Source organism: Ochotona curzoniae, unplaced genomic scaffold, assembly GCF_017591425.1.
Source record: "Ochotona curzoniae isolate NIBS_2020 unplaced genomic scaffold, NIBS_Ocur_1.0 contig_4645, whole genome shotgun sequence".
In the NCBI taxonomy this organism is placed as follows: Eukaryota; Metazoa; Chordata; class Mammalia; order Lagomorpha; family Ochotonidae; genus Ochotona; species Ochotona curzoniae.
This window is the reverse complement of record NW_024466353.1, coordinates 2,314,600-2,334,775: the sequence shown is the minus strand read 5'-3', so window position 1 is coordinate 2,334,775 and position 20,176 is coordinate 2,314,600. Positions and strand designations below refer to the sequence as shown.

Genomic DNA, 20,176 nt, shown 5'->3' with positions numbered 1-20,176 from the left:
GACGTGGTGGTAGACTATCTAGATAAAGAGCAGCTACTATTTTTCATAACCTAATGCATGAACTTGTTAGACTGTATACAACCAGACACAGTAAAACAACTGTGGGTTCAGAGATGGGGACTAAAGACATGCTGGGTTGACTCAGAGTCCAATTTTTATGTGGAACTGATGGATTCTGAGAACCTTTGCTCAATCTTTGGCTCAGTTTTGTATAGTAAATACATATTCGAAGACAATAATGTTCTCGGAGCTAATAATGTCCACTGAATAGCACAGCTTTCACTGGCTCAAAACTTGCTAATGGTATTTCTTATTTGGCTATTGCTCAGTACCCTCTGTGGTTACTGGGTATGAGCCCAGTGGGGGGAAAATGGTATGGATTCTTTTTCATTAAAATCATATTCAGTTTGGGTAGAATCCTTCAAGTGAGGAAGAGAACATATCTGGTGTAGAGGTGGGTACCATATACTCAAACAGTAGGCTTTCCAATACTACATTACAAAGAACAGGCACAGGATGCTTATCTGTCGTGTTCATCCCTTAAGAAGCTGGTTCAGGATCTGGCTGTAAGCTGTGCAGATAAAGATGTATCAAAATACCAAGGAGAGAGCTTTCCTAAAAGAGAAAGCTTAGGGTAGCTCAATTCACAAGACTGACTATATAATTTTCTATTTGAAAAGACATCAAAATGAGAAGATTTCCCTGTTTTCCAAAATATCCAGTATGTTGATGCTTATTCTAAATACCATGAGCACAACAGTGAACAAAATAATTGCTTTTTTTCTCCTAGATTTTACACTAGAGAAGGACAGTTGACAGTGACTTGTCTGTATCATTGACTCAGCTAGCCTTACTATTTACATGTTGGGTATTTCACAGTACTTGTTGACAGAATGAATAGCATCATTAAAACTATTAAGATATATTCAAATAGTGATACAGACTGAGGAAAAAAAAAACAAGACTCCAATGTGCTAAAGTAAGGTTGGTGGAAGAGAGGGTAGCCAATTTCAACTGAATGACGTGGTACATTATCTTGGTGTTTGGCTGACATTGGTGCATTCTTTATCCTATCATAGGAGAGACGGACTTTTCCACTGCACTGTGATAGAGCCCAACTTTGTCTCATGTTCTGAGTTCTATAGAATGTGCGACTCTGCCCCTTGACCTTGGGCTCAGCCATTGGAGTTACACTGGATAAGTTAGCAGGTAGGACCCAGCATAAGCTTATGTCACCGATGTGTGTGGGTTTTCTTTTGTGCACTTACATCACTGAGCTAAGGAGAGCATTCCTAATTTGCCCCACCAGCTTCTGAGCTTTGGGATTTCTGTTCCAGTGGGTTCATTTCTTATACTAAATTTAATGTCTTTGATTCTTGAAAAGGGTGCTGTTTTTGCTAGTCTCTTGGCTACACATGTGGGAATCTTCAATAGAAAAGAGGTGACTGAACCAGACTAGATTTGGTGAGAGATGTGGGAGGAAGGAATTTTTATGAACAATCAAAGTAGATAATAAAAAAGCAGATGGATTATTTTTCATTTTCGCTGTTGTTAACAGCAGGATTCTTCAGTAATGAAGCTAGTAAGACTAATAGTAGAAAGAACATGTTTGTTTAGTCCAATGACAAAGCTCCACCCCAGACAAGATATTTTCATTTTCAACATGATACATAAAAAAGGAAAATATAAACCACAGGAATGGAGTAAATACTGAAGACAAAAGCAGAGTGTTGAATATATTATAGTCACACTAAATCTTAAATGAATAAGCACTCTAAGCTATAAAGGAAAAACTGAGCAACGAGGTTATTTAAATGTCAAATGTCCCCACAGATGAATAAAAAGCAGACACTCAAATTCTTATAAAGTGGTAAGGAAGCTATGATTAATATGTCCCTGGTACAAGATACTAACAACATATGCAAAAAAAAAAAAAAAACAGACAATAATGGCCTGATGTCTTGACTTGATTTCAGTGTACATTAAATGCAAGTTAATAGGACATAGCATAAAAATACTTCAAATTGAATGCTCATAAAATTTTGGACAGCATCATTGATTGGACAACATCACTTGGGAAAGACCCAGTGGGGTTGCAGATATCTAAATTGGAGACTACTGGTAGAATGCCTTGAGTGGCAGCCAGGCTTGAGCAGCTATAATTTTCTCTAACAACCCAGAATCCTAAGATCTAAGTGATGAGACCTAATGAAAACAGATATAGGGATACCTGTGTACTTATGACACAGTAAGGACTCAAGTGTTGCCTGTTCAAGGCTTACAAAATGTATGGCTTGATTTGGCAAACATGACTTTGCTGCCTAGTTTCTCGTCATTTTCTCATTTTACATTTATAACTAGTCTTAGAAAAATGACAGAATTCCTGGGTAACTGGTTTCGATAGCAACAGAATGGGGTAAATGGTGGAAGAAGCAGACTGCTTGATGACAGTGAAGCATAAACACTGAGATGGTGCCAGTTATACAAGCAATAACACCTTACATCACTTGGACTCCATAGGAATCCAAGAGGATTGTGCTCTGTCCTACTGCATAGCAGCCTCTCGGCTGTTATGTGAAAATAAATGGTATAACCAATGTGTACAAAATACTCAGGATAGCATCACGCATCTAAGCTTTTAAAAATATCATGCACATAAAATTGTTTTTTAGGATAAGTAAATGGAAGCAGAAACACAACCTATCCCAAGACATTGCACATCCTTTGAACAGTGTCACAAAACTTAGGCACTAACTGTAGAACATCTCCGATTACTTCAAAAAGAATGATATTGTGGTGGCCAAGTGGCAGACTTTGTGAAAGACATCTTATGAGCCTGGCAGTTGCGAAAGCCCTGTTTTAGTAAGAATGAAACCCACCTAGTTTGACTTCAAAGGATCCATTCTAGAATTAGCCAAGAGACTGAAACATTAGAAAAATATTTCTGTAGCACCATAGCAACTTGGAAGACATTCCCCAAATATGCAGTGGCCATCTGTACTCCTTGCTGATTTCTGATACCCTTCCATGATGAATTTCCAGATTTGTGGGGTATGACTCCCCTAAGCAAAGCCCAGCATACTTGGTATCTCCCCTGTCTGCTCCCAGGGCTCCACAGAGCAAGTTAACTCACACAAGACTGTGACTCAGAAGTGAGAAACTAGAGGTCTGCACAACCTCTACATGCTTGACAGGGAGCTCAACGTGGCTGAACTCTACAATGACTTCTTGTAGTGCACGGTGAGACTACTGCAGCTAGCAGAGGTGGCATCTATCCTTGAGTGTGGTAGTTTGCTCATATCCTTGGCAATGGTTTCTCTGTCCTCTCAATTTTGGTCAACTACTCAATGTTCTTTCCATAGGCTCCGCTGACATTTCACGAACTGGAGGAAGTCTGTCACATTATAAGTACCCTGGTTCAGACAAAAACTGGTTCTCCAAGTAGCTGTAGGCCATTTTAGAACCAACTTTGGGAAGATCAGAAAGACACATGACAAGTTATCAGTCAGGGCTAATGGATCTAGAAATGCAGGTGGTTTTCTAGGTGTTGGATGGATATAAAGGAGGAGAATAAAATCTGGCAGACCATATAGCCTCCAGTAACAAAATAATGAAGTATTAATTACAACCACGTGAATCAATGTGCCTACTGAAGGCAAGACTGCTAGACCCAGGTAACAATATGAAGCGCTCAAAGATAAAACTTACTGCTTTTAATTTCAAAGCATAACTTTTTTGAAAGATAAATGAAATGCGTGGAATATATACAACTTACTAATTTTCATGTAAATGTTATAGAATATTTTTAAATAAGTTTAGACTGAAAACGAGTAAATTAGCCCATAGGCGAGATCTATTTTACACTTTATTGTAAAATTTATTCACATCATTGTTTTCACTAATGTGACTTCCAGATTTAATTTAGAAAGAAAGCGAAGTTTATCACTGGTTCAAACACTAGTTTGCAAAATTCGTTTGTTGTGGTTCTTTTTCTAATTGCAAATACCTTTTCATTAGTAATGGTGGCACCTGTGAAAAGTGAGACTGTACCAGTAGCACAGTCAATCTTTTACGGTTTAAGTGAAAACATAGCTCACACAGAGTGGTCCAGGTTCCTTTTGCCATCTACAGATGGGGTAAAACGCAAGGCATAGGCAACAACTGACGCTTGGCATGTGTTACTCGTTTTTCTATGCCTTGGATAGACTCAGCATTTCTAACTAAGACCCAAATCGTAAGGGCAGGTGTTTAGAATGCAAGTGCTGAATTGTTCGTGATCTGCTTCTTTAATACACAAGTACAGCTTCTGCCCTAGGCTGAACAGAACCAGCCAAGATGAAGCTCAAGATAAAAACTGGAGCAGAAAGAAGGATGGCCAATGCTGGACAAGTGCTGTATGTCCCAAGGTCATGTAGAAATAACATACAGTAAGGTTATTAGGATGCAACTGACTGATACCAGAATTAAAAACCTCTTGCATAGTCAAGAAAGATATGATTCATTACCTGGACAAGATTTTATGACAGTTATAGATTTTAGAGATCACCTAATTGAACATCCCTCTTAGGACGAGAACAGTAAGGCAGCAGGAAGTAGTCCAGTTTCACAATCATGCTTGACGGAGGTAACTGACCAGGAACCAAGAAAATGCCTTTTGGTTAAATAATAATAATTAAGCATTTGAGATGCACACATCCCACAATGCTGTAGCAAAGCTGAAATGAAAGAGCCCTTTTGATTTTTTTTTTTTGGTTGTTTATAAAATATTTTTTAAAGATGTTTTTCATCCTCTTAATTCAAAAGGCAAAAAGACATCTCCCAAAGGTGGTTCACTCTCCAGTTCCTGGCAACAGCTACATGTGGACCAGGCCAAAGCCAGGAGCCAAGAACTGGCCTGAGTGTCAGGATGTCAAGTAATTGACCCATTATGTTCTGCTTCCCGAGTTGGTCACCAGCAGGAATCTGAATGTGGAAGGAGAGCTGGAACTTGGACCAAAGCTCTCCGAAAACGGAATGCAGCCATCCCAAGGTGGCAGCTCCATGTCACTGTGCAGGATAGTCACACCCTGCCCCATGAGTTGTTCAACAAGAGATTCTGACGATGACCTTGACTCCAAAACCTTTCAAGTGTATAAAACTGTTGCTTACTCCTCTCCAAAAACCCAATCCTCTGAAGTGAAGATTATTTTCCTGGAGGTGATGCAGAGAACACAGGACATTATTCTGGGTTTGGAGATGGGGAGAAATAAAACAATCTGTTAGGTCTTGATGAGATTTTATTTTTTTAGGAATCACTACTTGGCTGTGAGTGCTTGCTGCTTGCTGGAGGTTACTCACGCTTCCTCCCTCATAGCAAGCTCATGTGTCACAGCTGTCACTTCTGGGATGGGCTGGGACTCGTCATTCTAGTCCCAGAGCCCAAGGTCATGACCAAACACAGATCCACCCTGTGGAGGTGTCAGGGATGTGGTCTCCCCTTTCTTACTTCTCTGCCTTTCCTTTGATACAGAATAAAGTCTGTGGCACTAATGAGTACATCTCATGTAAGAGACTGTCTTATATGATGAGTCATACAAAGTGAGAAGTCTTCCGCAGAAGAGCACCCAAGAGATTTCAGCTGTACACTTATGCAGAGGCATCATTAAAGAATCAGAATGTCAAAGAGTTAGAGGAAGAAACGTTCTATAAGGTTATTTCAATGATTCTAGAATGGAGATGGGTACCTTCTCTATTTCTATGAAGCAGCAGAGGTTGAGTATATTACAATGGCCCACTTCTCTTTCTAGTACATAACTCTGGCTGGAGCTTGACCTAGCCAGGGGAAAATGACAGGAATGCACAAGGCTATGTATTCGAATTACACTTTTTTTTTTTTTAACAAAAGAAAGCAACAGGCTGACAAACGCTGATGTAAAATTTACAGTGATTCAATAATACGGTCTTTCAATGCCAGTTCCTGTGCTTGTAAATTGCTATTTGATAATAACCCAAATGAAATGTATTTTTACATTGTTTTGGGTTTCCTGTTTATCTTATTATATAAATTGTAGTGATATGTGAACAATTCCTATCAAAGACTGGAAAATAGATGGGAAGTGAGACTGCAAACGTAAGTTTTCCAACTCCTTTCTAAATTCATAACTTGAATAATGTGTGTGTAGGGGGGTTGTGCTTAAGAAAACAGCTTTTACAGAGCAATTTTAACAAAGATTGTAGGAACATTTACAAGAAAGGAATCCATTTTATACCTGAAATTCATTTATAATTAATCTGAATCATTTTTTAGTAGATCATTTAAAGCAAACTAACTTGTGGACAATTTTCAGTTTTGATTATAACCTTGACTAACAGTACAAAAAACTGTGTTTAGACCCAAGGAGTAGTGCTTAGTTTGAAAATTATTGATAAAGATATTGATTTGGTGCACGTAAACTTGTAAACAGGATGGCAATTCAGGTTCAAACTCTCAGGAGTTCTGATTTTAACTTTAGGCTAATTCTGAGTATAATCCTGTTGGAGTTTAGACAATTGATTAAAAATGTACTGACTTCAGATACAGGAAAAGACAGGGTGATTCGTGATTCCCTGGCATTCATAGTGGTAGGATGCTTTGCAAAGTGTTAGAAAAATGAAGTGTTTTGGAAGTCTCCTCGTGTTTGTCATCTAAAAGCAAAAGGTTTAGGCAGAGATGCAGGTGGATGAAACATTTCAAATTTTAAGGAATTTGGTCAGGGTGGGATGGTGTCAGAAAAGCAAACCAAATTTAAAGAAAAGGTCTTATGCACCAGAGCCAAACAGTGACAGTCCCCTGTACCAGGAAGCCCCCTTCCAGGGAAGCAGATTACTGTGGAATGGAATGGCAGGCCAGTTGGAACCAGGGTCATTATGGCTTTTGAGTTGTTCAATGGTAAATGTCAAGTTGAATCTCCAGTTAAAGAACAAAAAAAAAAAAAAAAAAGAAGAAGAAGAAAAGAAAAAGCTGGAGAAGGGAAAGGAAAAAAAATTTTTTTTCTGGAAACAAATCCTGTTCTGATGCAAAGAAAAATCCATCCTCCAAAGGACAGGAGAGATGAGCTGAACTAAATCAGTCCTTGTGCAAAGAAGTGGATTATGAATGTTCTAAACACTTGTTCTAAGTAATAGGTTTTTTTCTGAGAAGTTTCTAAGCCCCAAGATCTTAATAAAAATTTACTTAAACACTGAGATACATTTTTGGAAAAAAAGAACATAATAAATCTTGATTTTTATGAAGTTACCAAAAAGAGGTTGGGTAATTAGGCTTTGATTTCAGATGTTTTTTTTTTACCCAGTTTCCTTTTTGCAAAGATTTCTGTCTGCAGAGACTCAAGTGGTAAGAGAGCCCACAATGTGCTGTATGAATAAAACCCCATAACCCTGACAATGGAAGTGATCAACTTCTTACAGTCTTCTGATTACATCGCTTGTAATGATGTGTGAATTAGTAACAGGAGTGGAATAAACTTTTACAGCTGGCACTGTAAATTTTAGAGGAAACAGAATGCCAAACACTAATATGAGAAGCATAGTTTTAATTAGAACCAATAATGGCAGAAGCTTCTGTGTTTTTAAGGAATAATGGGAAGAGGGTAAACATAGTAGCCCACACTGATGGGGTCTGTGGAGCCATGATGTGCTGTTGGGAATATGTATCCACCTAGAACAGCTCCGAATGGCGGGCACCCATGCTGCTGTGCCTAAAGGGGAGTTAGCAGCAGTAATAGCTCCTTCTCAACGAACATCCTACATGCAATAACTATCTGTTGGAAACAAATCAATACTAGTCTTAGTTTGACCTGCAAGAACATAGAAGTGACATGACAGTTTTGTGTCAACATAACGGGTTAACATACCTTACACAGGAACCACATTAAAAGGCATTTCTTACTGTCATGTTCTTAACCATTTATTATGGATAACCATGTAACTATTCTTGGCTGGGAAGGCAATAGGGTTTTAACAGCTTTTAGGAAAATTCTTCCATGTCAATCAAAAATAATGTAAAATAATTATGAATGGAGTTGACATACCTTGTTCAGGTCTAGAATTCAGATAAGGACTGGCCATATAATATTAAGATATTAAAAATGTAGAAATGAGCTAAATGTCCCCCAGCAGATGACTGGATAAATTAGAAGGTATCATGTACAATGCTAAGTACCTTCAGGATATTTGTTATCTACAACAAGCCACTCAGACAAAGTATTGCATGATTCCATTGTGGGAGGAATCTGACATCCTGCCTGGAGGAAGCCAGTGTCTCCAGACAGTAGTCACTCTAAAGGTAGCAGCGAAGTCGGGTGCTGCTCCACTCTCGGTGGTGACTTCCTGTCCGCCCTGCACTGTGCTGTGAGACAGTAGCTCCAGTGGTCGGCAGTCTTACCACAAGAACATGGTAAAAAGGCATACAGCCACAGGGAGAACCACATGAATTTTGAATCTTCTCTGTCACTGACCAGAACGTACCTGCCAAGTCTCTAGAATTTCTTTGCTGGTTGACTAGTTTTGAACTGGCTTCATTGCAACTAACTCTTGGGGTACACAGATGGTATCAGAATCTGCTGAGAACACGCTGCTCCCCACGAAGCAGAGTCTGTGTGGCTCCCGGTTCCCTTCAGAGTTAGGCAACACTCGGGGAACAGGGTTGAGTGAAAATGTTACAACCTCCACAATGAAAGCTCCACAGGCTGAATCCCACACAGAAGGCTTTAGTGGATGGCTGATTGACTTGGAAAGACAACTTAGTGTTTGCTTTTTCTTGCTGTTGATCCTTTGCTGTAGCTCCCTGGCAGTTATTGAGAGTTGGGGATTTTCCTTGTATCCTTTCAAATCTGACTTCAGGTTAAAGGTACAAGACTCAGGTGGTCTCACGAGTATCTAGTACAGCACCTCTTACCGCTTAGCTGCAGGGGGCAAACAGGATCTTACATCTGCTGTTGATTTTGGCATTGGTTAACTAAATTTAGACATTGTGTTAAGTTTCTTCAAATATTCAACACTGTTACAGGACTGAATCATTATGTAACTACATGCTGTCTACCATATGCACTGGTAGACATACAAAGTACATAAAATAGTGTTCACTTATAGAATGTAAATACTACAGCGTAATAAAACATCGTGAGAACTTTTATTATACAATGCATAGGATGTTTCTTACAGATTGTGCTGAACATTTTCTCTTAAAGTATAGTTAACTTTAAAGTATATTTAACTGTACCACTGAAGACTATTAAGACTTGTTGAAAAAACCAAGCAATGTGACCCTCTAGATTCAGCTCCACATTACAAGATCACTGTCCTGAAATGATGCTTTTTGCCAAGCTTCAGTTATGCTCCCTGCTTCCTGACAGGTTGATCTGAGCAAAGGCTGTGACATGGGAACACACAGGAACAGCCTCACTCTGACTGTAATGAAGTCTTATAGAACCACAGTGGAGTGAATGCAGCGGGAAAGCTTAATGGCGGCATGCAAATTCCTAGAAATATTACAACAGACTCTCAAATATGATGTAAACAGCCCTAAAATCTAGAGCTATTATCTTCCTGAGTGTAAAAGGAAAAATGACCTTTAGCAAGAAACTATTGTTGATTTTTTTTTTTTTTTGGAAAGAAGGCATTCGGAGTCACAGATGGGATTCCTAAATCAAATTGACAATAGGCATTCTATACATTTTTAAGTTTGTGAGTATCTAAAAATTTGTGTTAATGTATGGAAAGCACGGCTAAATTTTATGGAAGTACAAATGAGACCTTTGCAGGATACACTTACCCTTTTCTGTTCTTTTACATATTCTATCAATTCCTCTCTTGTTCTTCTCACTGCCTCTTCCACAGCCTTTTCACTCCGCTTCTGCTCCTCTCTTATTGCTGCCTTAACAGTTTCCTGTTGGTGGGGAGAGGATCACACGTGAGGGAGGTAGGCACTGTGGCATGTCTGTGCCCAGTTTACAGCAAGCGAAACTCCTCTGCAGTCTGTTGGAGTGCACGCTGTTCAGAGGTGCCTTTAAGCAAGAATAAGCACTGAGGAAGTCATTGGGATCTGCTAGAGACTTCATAGTTGTCGTTTCCCTAAGCTGAGCGCAAGGGAAAAGAAATGGAATAAGCCTTTTATGGCTGGGGGCGCCCGACAGGCTCCAATAGCTTCCTCACTGACTGCTCGCTTGATGTTTGCATGATTGATGGGTTTCCTGTACTTTGCACTGTCCACAGAAGACTTCCAACTCATGTTTATTCTTCCAAGAACACCCGAATGCTCTAGTTGTTTTATTCACGTTTAATTTTGCCATCATACAATAATCAAGTGTGGTCTGGGTGGTAAGATTTACAGCTAGCTTGGTCCCCTTGCCAGGTTCAGATGTTAAGAGCTGGCCATCATGAAAAAGAGGTAAAAATACCACCCTGTGTGCTAATATTTGAAGAGAACTTCAGGGAGTTAGCTGGTCCTCTGCACCTTACTGAAATAGTAACCTGGTATCTAAGGGATTCCAAATTCTAGATCCACAGGAGGAGGGCGAAAAATCTGTGGAGGAAAAAAATGACAGAAAAATCAAACACTCCTAAGAAGTGATTTTTTTAAAAAACTTTTAAACTAATGAATTGTGATAAATGTCACAGGTTTTTAACTTACTAATATACAGTACCAAGAGCAACCAGTAGGACAGTTCTGTGAATAATTATTAAAATACAAAAGGTTTTTCAAAAGGGTCATGGAAAATATGTATGATGGGAAAATTAGGCAGGAGTTTACAAAAAAACTGCACTAAAATAAAAGCATCCTTTCATTCTATTGTTCCATGAATATTTTCAAATCGCACTGTATTTTCTTCCTTTGAGGAGCCTGTACTATGTGATGTATATTTATTTTCACTTAGTTTTGCTTAGTAGACACAGCCCTAAAAGTATAAAATGCTGCTAAAGATTTTCTATTTGGAATATATTAGAAAGTCTGAAAAAAATGAGCAGAAGGCAATGTACGCAGAACTAGGTTTAGATATAAAGCAGATGGAACTCAAACCACATTCTATTTTTAACTGCTGTTTTTCACGTCAGATATATTTAGAATATTTTAAGGCAGTAGATATTCTCATGTCCATTCAGTTACATGGTTATACAAATATTTAATGATTTTTATTCATGGGTATTCTAGTTGTTTGTAATTGAATAAAGAAGTGATCAGCATATTTTTGTATGTATTTTGGGGCATCTTGGATGTTTTATCAGGACCAATCAAGAAAGTGCAACCACTTTTGTCAAACCAGATACATGTTCATAAGGCATTTGGCCTTTTCTGTTTCGTAGACTCTTTCTAGAAGCAGCCCATAAGAGCAGCTCTTTTCTTGTACTTTGTTTACATTTAGTTTTATAAGATTTTGTATCTTTCCTTAGTGGGTGAAGAGGATAGCATTTAATTTTATTCTGCATTTAACAATTGTGATGGAAAATATTTTGTTCATAGAAATACTGTATATGTTAGTATGCATGTGTGTACTTAGTTTCCTGAGCATATCATAACTCCTACATGGGTGATTTTTTTTTTTTGTTCTCTTCCTATTACATAAAATTATCAGTTCCCTTCCATGTACACATTGAATACTTTTGAAATTGTCAATATTTTGTTTATAGTCACGGAGTGCACTGAGCTTAGTCTGACAAAGTGATGCAGTACAAAGTTGTTTTCACCATTTGAAAAGATCAAAGTTGAAAAAAACTTCGAATTTCAACAAGGGCAAAGGTTACTTAATATAAAACATATCTTCGGTTTGAATTTCCTCCTGATTGCATTGTCATAACTTGAAAATCTGAAAGGTTTTATATTAAGAGGGGAAAATATATCACTGAATTCTGAAAACAGTGATAGTTATATGGTAAACAGGAAGGGGGGTCACAGTTGGTAGATTAAAAGTTAAAACAGCTTCATAGCGATTCGTAACTATTGCCAACACTTGGGTCACAAAATTGCCTAGTTTTGAGGGAATTTACAACTCAAATAAGGAGGGTGGCTTTGTATTATTTGAATGTGAAAGGTAAGCCATGACATATTAAATGTCAGACAACTCCCAACAAGGATATCAGTGAATTTAAGGCATGTGTAATTATGAAAAATAATTTCCTAGAATATTTTGGCGATGGCATGGGGGCATGCTTGTTCCCTAGGTTCAGATTTTTCAACCTTGGCAAAGTAACTCCTCCTCGATGTGCAGTAGTTGGCTCCAAGAGGGGATTGACTAGTCTAGAGTGAATAGTTTAGAAGGAAAAATACTCGACTGCTGGTATGTTACGTGTTGGTCCTTAGTAATGTGCCCTCTAAAAAGGATCCATGCAAATGATTACAGTACCAGTTTCTATAGGGTAATGAACAGGGTGTGCTGGAAGTCACTTAGGGCTTTAAAAATGCGTATTGTGTACTGTACTAGATAACTTGGATTCTGCGTGTTGCTTTTAGCTTTGCTTCCGTCTCCATTACATCTGCACGTTTCATCAGTCACATGACAATGCAGACAGAAAGGGGGAGTGCTGGCAAGCTCTTCACCAGTGCAGTGTTGTGAAGGGTTGTGAATGATCTCATTATTTATGGGAATCACATCTCCATGACCAACTCGGTTCTCGTCAGTGGGCAACAAACCACAGGATGACAGGTGGTTTGATTTTCAGATGCAGTGCTGCTCTTAGTTTTTAGTTCTTATATAGGATGAATGCCTGGCACTAACCTATTATATCAAAAGTTGCACATGGGTCTAGAAGAGCACCTGAGAAAAGGAGTGCTATTCTAAAGGGGCCAAGCTCGGACAGCACGTGTGCTGGTGGTGGCAGATCCTGCTCATGCATCCATTGGGCAATACCGTTTGTGTAAAGAAGAGTCACGGATACAGAAAGCCTTTTCAAAAAAGACAGAAAAGGTAGCAGAAAATTGCACATTCTATTACTTTGGGGTCACGAGGTAATGCTGATAACAGGAAATCCCTGAGCCTATGGAATTGCATCATCAAAAACAGAAATAAAAAAACCTAATCAAGGTAAATATTTTATCCTTTCAAACACCATTTGTTTAAATTATTCCAAGTAGCATTTTTGGTTTTGATTTTAGTTTCTTGAAAACAGACAATAATATCAGAGTCAGGGATTAGTGGCAGCGACTGCAAAATGGTGGAAAGGGGCATATTATCCTATATAGGGCCTGACCGAATGCAGCAGGGTTTATAACTGCATACCAAACGTATGGCACCAACATCATGTGGAGACTATATACTAGCTTCCATGAGTAAGAGACTGGCTTTTTTCACTTGCAGTGGTGACCCTCCGCTGCATCTGTTCAGCTGAAATGGTCAGGACTGTATTCCTTTTGGTGGCTGAGGAATATCGTCCTAAGTATATATACTAAGTGTTCTGTTTTTATACCTTATTTATATCAAATGAACAAGTTTGAAATATTTCACAGTGCAGATTCAGGAGCCCAGAGATGCTTCCAGCCCCATGCCCTTGTTGTCCATCGCCCTTCCTTTGCTGTTTTTTTTTTTTTTTAAACAATGGTGTACTTTGATTTCATTTCGTAGTCTCAGGCTTCACATTCAGTTAGGTAAATATTTCCACACACAGCAAGTTAAAAAACAAAGTTGGACTGTAACAATCAAATCTCAGTATCAACTTGCTCCTGTGGATTACATCTTTGCATTCTGTGCAATTTTGTGTTTATCACTTGTCCAGAAAAAGATGATATTTGGCTTCTTGGAGCTACCTTATTACACTGAATAAAACCATTTCCAGTTTTGTCCACCATTGAGCTGCAAAAGATTTGACTCATTTCTTATTGCTGAGCCACATTCCATAGTGTATATATCCACGGATTCTTTCCCGGTCATCTGTTGATGGACAAATGAGTTGGAGAGTCGTAACTGTGAGCTGTGCTGATAATTAAAAGTTTTTTGTACAGCCATGTTTACATTTTTCCATGGTACTTTTTGTAGTATAGGGGATTTCTCTTTTTCCCTCTCCATATTCCCTTCTCACCGCCCCCCCCCCCATTATGACAGTAGTTTAGTCCTGTAACGGTTACCAGCTTAACATTCTGCCAGTTATGTTCATCATGGAATTACAGGTCTAGGCAAAGATAGCAAATGTAGTGTGATATTGACAAGTTATAGTTAACTGATGTATGTTAATCTTGTTTGGGTGCACTCTCGGGAGTGGGGTGGCTGAGTCATATGTTAGATCTAATTTCAGATCCTAGTAACCTCCCAATTGTGCTCCTTAAAAGATTTTGCCACTTCACATCCCACACAGAGTGGATTAGGACCCTCATCAGCATTTACCATTTTCTGATTTTTACGTGTTAACCATTCTAACAAGAGTCAGGTAAAACCTCATTGAGTTTTATATTTTGCATTTCCTTAATGCCTAGACACACTGGTCTATTCATCATGTGAATTCTGTCCCTTGGATATTGCCTCTTGTTGAGTTGCTTGACCTCTTCATAGATATTAAACATGTGTTAGTTGCAGAATTTGCAATTATTTTCTCGCAGACTGTTTGATCATGTCTTCACTGTATCAGCCATTTGCTTTGCGGTGTAGAAGGGTCTTAGCTTGATAGAATCCCACGTATGTATCTTTGCTTTAATGGCCTCCACTTCTGGGGTCTTTTCCAAGTTTTTCTGATGTTTTCATCTAGTAATTGGATGGTATCAGGTCACAAATTGAGCTCCTAGATCCATTTAGACTTGGGGACAGGATGTGACTCAGATATCTTGTTTCATGCTTCTGCATGTATAGATCTAATTTTCTCAGAACCATTTGTTGACACTGTCCTTTCTCCCTGGATTGTTGGAGTTCTGGGAGTTCATTACAAAACAGAGTTTCCACCACTGATACACTGTGTGTAATTGTGTATCTCTATTAAAAATAGCATTTTTTTTTTTTACTAACGTTCAAAAGAATCCCACAACTTTTTACTACTAGTTAGCACATGTGGAGTCTAAAACAAGTGATCTCGCAGAGATTAAAAATACAGTGACGGTTACCAGAAACTGAGAAGGCGAAGAGAAGAATGGGGCAGGCTAGCTAAAAGCTTTCGCATCACTTGGTTAGTTTATAACTTGCTCATGGAAGCAAATGAAAATGCGTCAACTGAAATAACATTAAAATGAGGGAGTTCCTGAAAGACACTGTGGTTACTGGAGGTGATACTAATTGGGAGTCACAAAAGGACAGAAATGTAATAGCTACAATAATAAGGGGAAAATACGAAGAGGTGTATCATGACCTGACATTCAACATGGGGCTCGTAGGCAGAAGTATGATGCAGACTGAGGGATGACTTGGGCATGCTCAGTGTTACCTAGAGGTAATAGCTTTAGTGACGTTTATTTGGTGCAAGCATTAAAAATCAGCTATTGTTGCATAGACTGTATTGTCATTAGTCATTTTACTTTGAGATTGTCTTCCATCTGCTGGGTCACTGCCCAAAGTTGGAGAAGCATACAAAAGGGAGATGGGAAGGCAGGCTGAAGCGGGCACTGGAGACCTGAAGGGTGAAGGTTCAAGCCAGCCACGCAGTGAAGAGCTGCTGACGTCGGCAGCTGGATCGGCTGCTGCTCCTCTCTCCTCACGCTGGCTTAACAGAGATCATTAACCACAAAACACCCCAAATGATGTGCCAGAAGTGAATAGGTTAGATTTTTGGCACTGTGTGTCTCTAAAATTGGTAACTGAACAACTTAAACCATGGGCTAATTAAGGAAAAGGACTGGCAAGTTTTCAGTGTCTTCCTAGATGGGTGAAGCAGCACTCCAAAGACGCACAGATGTGTTATGACCCAGGGTGTGATGTGTGCCAGAGATGGGAGCCTGTGAGTGTTACGGCAAGGTACAAAGTGTTCAAAATTGGCACAGAATCTGGATTCACACATCCTCTGCTCTTTCCTATGAAATAACTGTATTACTGGTTGAGTGTTTTGTTTTTTTTTCTTTTTGAGTAATAGTGAATTTTGAACATAGCATGTCGACTTTTGTTTAAGACACTAGGGAGATGGACTGTTTCAATGCCCGAGTCAAAGCTGCCTCCAAAATTAAGCCCATAAATCAGAAAAGTAAATTTTTTTTAGAAATAATGATTATAGCCACTGATAGTTACTTAGCATGTAGAGATAAAAGATTTTGTAAAGATTGATTACTGGCTTAATCTGATTTAATTCCAGAGGAAGAAATGGGGCAGTTTTCCTTCGGAGAGTGGATGCTGGATTTTACAGTGAGGAGCTCTAGGCTCTGCACTTCCACAGCTCAGAGTTTCTCTGTAAAAACAATGAGTAAACCACTGTCAACGTGTATTGACATCTTTTTTTCAACTTCCATTTTCTATCTCTGCCACAACTTTTAAAAGTACCCTCAAAAGGACAAAATAAATCTTACCAGAGGGACAGAGTACTGTGGAAGCAAGATACCATTTCCAAGAAACAGAAATTACCTAAACAAAAGGAATAGAAGAGAGCAAGGAGCGTTGGACTGGCGTGATGGTGCAATGCGGGTGTTTTAGTACCCCAGAGGGGCAGAGCACGAGGCTTGTGGGAAAAGCCCCAGACAGATCCAGGGCAGCTGTGTGTGTGTGTGTGTGTGTGTGTGTGTGTGTGGTGTACCAGGCGCAAATTTTGTCATTATTAAACACTTGGGTCTTTACGCTGATTCTGCTGATCTCCATCAGATGCATGACGGGATGCGTGTATTCATCAAAACAACATGCAGCTGCAAAGGGTGGTTTTGTATGGACCACATCTACAGGCAGTGAAAAAATTCATCTGGTAGTCTAGATAAGAAACAAAGTTTATTGGAGTGAATGGGATCCATTTGCTACAAAGTGCTTGGGAATAAAACTGAGCAGGAGACAGTTCAGGAATGGCAATGGAAGGGGGGCAAAGGTACCTGCAAGCTGCCCACCAATGAATCAAATAACTAAAACAAGCTGTGTGGGCGCAAAAAGAACTGAAGTGCCCCAATAAGACCAGTCTGCAGACGCATTCCCATCTCCAGGTCAGTGTTCAATGTGTTGTGTCACTCATCTCTTGGCTACTCGTCTCCGCACCACAAGCTCACCCTCTCCATGGTTTCTTAGTCTCTGCTGGAACATGCAGAAGTTCAGGACAATGATTTGTCAGCTCTTAATGATAAGATCAAATTACCACATCTAAGAGAGCTAAGATTCAGGACACTACACAGGCTTGCATCTAGTAGTGGGACAGATCCAGACATATCTGGAGAAGATGGTGAACTCTAGGTCTGTTGATGGGTACAAAAGGATTTTGACTAATCAGTTATGCTCATCAAGTAAGAAAAACAGGAAGAGCTAACCAAGATAGCAAGTCTAGCCTAGCCTGACAGCCTCGCCTGACTTTGCATTCTTCCTTGAATCGCTCTCTGGGTACCACAGCCCTGTCTGTATCAGCCTCTTGCGCCCAGCCTGAGCCCATCCACTCCCTTCCTGTCAAGATGCTTGTTATTCTGCCAGATCTCAGTGGGAGTTTTACCCCTTGAAGAAACCTCTTCTGATTCTCAGGCCCCACTGTAAAGCACCTATGAATTATACCACAGCATCACTTTTTACATTTATTTCTTTGATTAACCTGGAATTACCTGCACATTGCTGTGGGGTGCAGAACAGCTTTTCAATACATACACAGAACATGCACTAAGCCCAGCCAGCAGCCTTCCCATGTCTTTGTCTTGTGTTTGTGTTCAGTGGCTGCAGTCCTCTTCCTGTTCTTGTGCAAAAGCATGAACAGCAGTCACCTGCCTGCCGTGCTGCAGAACACTTGGGAGAAATTGTTACTTCCCTGTGGTGCTGTTGGGATAGCTGCTATCCAACCTTTCATTCCCTCCTCTCTTCTGCCCGTTCTAGGCTGCAGGAAGCATCATGCTAACCTCAGATTGGCTAGTTTGTAACTTTGACTTGTGGTAAAGAATGCGCGGTCTTTGCACCTGTGGAATTTATTTTGCTTCAAATGGACAGGCTGCCATTCGGTATCCGTCCATTTGTGACTGGACACTGAACTGAATCCACATCTTGAGTATTGTGAATAATGTTGAACATGGCAATACAGCTATTTCTTCAGTGTATGGATTTCCTCTGTATATACAGATGCATATGTGGAAAAGCTTGGATTTATATCTGTTATGGAGATACTTAAAACATTTTTAAATTACCATACTAATTTGAATAGATTACTGCACTGGTAGGAATACAAAGTTTCTATCCACTTTCCCGCCAGCATTTATGTTCTGTGAAATGCTAGCTTACTGCGGTTTTGATTTGCATTTCCCTGATAGTCTGTGCTATGTAGCATTTACTAAGCATTACCATTTCCTCTGTGCAGAACTGTCTATTCAGATCTTTGCACATTAGTTAACTGCATGCTAGTGTCTTTGCGACATTTTGGAGTCCCTGACATAATTGGCATACCCATCCTTTGCCAAAAGAATGGTTTGCAAGTATTCATTTGTCTGTAGGCTGTCCTTTTACTTTGCTGATCCTTGGCTTTGCTGTGTAGCTGTTTTGGTTTGATATAATCCCCTTTTCCAATTTCTCTTGTGTGTGCTGCGCATTTGGCTTCTCAGCCAACAAAGATATTGAGGCCTTTGTTTCTTAATCAATGTTTTCTCCTGCTAATGTCATAGTTCCTGGCCTTGCATGTAAATATGTGAGCCGTTTGGAGTGAATCTGTCTTGGGGGGTGTGGGGACACGGTTGCGAGATCGGCATACTGCGAGCACCATTCTTGGAGACGCTAGCTCTGGGGCAGGGCTTCGGCATCTTGGACGCAGCTGGCTGCAGCAGTGTGCTTTTATTTCTGGCATCGTTGTTCTGTTCCACATAACTCCTCGGTTCACAGGTTAGAGGAATTCGTATTAAAATGTCCATATTCCTTAAAGTTCAGCTTCAATACAAGCCTCAGTGAAATGTTTTACAACTTAAGGGGAAAATATTAAAATTCATATGCAACTTCAGAAAGCTGTCAGAGCCCTGAGAGAATCTGAAAAAATTACCAGGGAAGGATATGTCTTCTCGTCTGATTTCACTGAAAATGAATGTTTTCTCTGCCCTCACTCGTAACTGACAGTTCGGTCAAGTGTGCATTGTAAGGTGGCAGTGTTTCTGCAGAGCTTTTAAATTTGATAGGCCTGATGAAATTCCTCACTCTGCATAAAGGGTTTCTTCCCTTCCTCTGTGAGATCTTTGATGGGTTGATTTTTTTAGGTATATCTAGATATGTTACACACTAGAAATTCGTGTTCTTTAATCCCGTATTTATTTAATAATGAGGTCATAGTACTGTAAGTAAGCTATCTTTTGTTTCTCAGTCTCCCTCGGGTTTCAGCTTTCAGCCTCTGAAACGACACCCTGATTCCCTCATCGTCCTTCCGTACGTTTTCACATGGCTTCCCCAAGAACAACTCAGCCTTGTTTCTTGAACCTCTACTGTATGCCTACTGTATGCCTGCTGCACTGCTGTACCCCACTGCACCCCTCCTGTACGCCTACATTCTTGTAGAGAATAGGTGCCCTCTTTTTGTCTCATAAATGTAAAATCTTTTCTCTAGCTGAGCAAATTATGCTTTGGAGTTAGAGAAAGTTTTTTTTTTTTTTTTTATTCTCTGCTCCCCATGAGAAGTTATCTGCTCATACTTGGGTATTTGCTCATGTTCAAGTGTAAATCACACAAACGCTGAGTAACATCTCCGTGCATGCACTTGTGGTTTATGGTCTGTGATCTTAATGGCCCAGCAATGCGGCCGGGTTGCTGCCTTAGGGTAATTTCTGATACCAATATATTGAGGTCTTTCTTCTTGGGCCGTCCAATTTCCTGCCTGGCTGTCAGCAGTCTGAAAACTGGGATGGGAAAAAAGACTTTTAGTTTAAGAAAGATGCGTACACCATGTCCACTTTGTAGCTACACTTTCCTTCCACACTGTTTCTACTAAGCAACAAAACACTTTGGACAAGGCTGCATAGGCCCTGGCCCTGAGAACGTCTATTTTATGTGTTCCAGTTGTATGGGAGGCTTGAAAAAAGATGACTGGGCATCTGCTTATGAAAGAGAAGTGCTGACTCTTCTTCCTTTGGCTGCCTTCTCTCTATTCCCACATCACAGAATTCAGTGACCCAAGTGGGAGCGTT

General features: G+C 39.8%; 1 protein-coding gene and 1 long non-coding RNA gene across 4 annotated transcripts in view; one reads left to right on the top strand and one right to left on the bottom strand.

Moving 5' to 3' along the window:
* The window catches only part of CCDC91 (coiled-coil domain containing 91), a 211,349-nt gene that overhangs the window by 30,436 nt on the left and 160,737 nt on the right, over positions 1-20,176 (bottom strand). For all 3 annotated transcript variants that reach the window (XM_040987458.1, XM_040987459.1, XM_040987462.1), the window contains one exon: positions 9,791-9,904. In XM_040987458.1, coding sequence (XP_040843392.1) covers positions 9,791-9,904 — 114 coding nt within the window. The remainder of the gene's footprint in view (positions 1-9,790; positions 9,905-20,176) is intronic.
* LOC121161155 overlaps positions 1-20,176 on the top strand; it is a 96,994-nt gene that overhangs the window by 76,406 nt on the left and 412 nt on the right. The gene's annotated exons all lie outside the window — the stretch shown is intronic.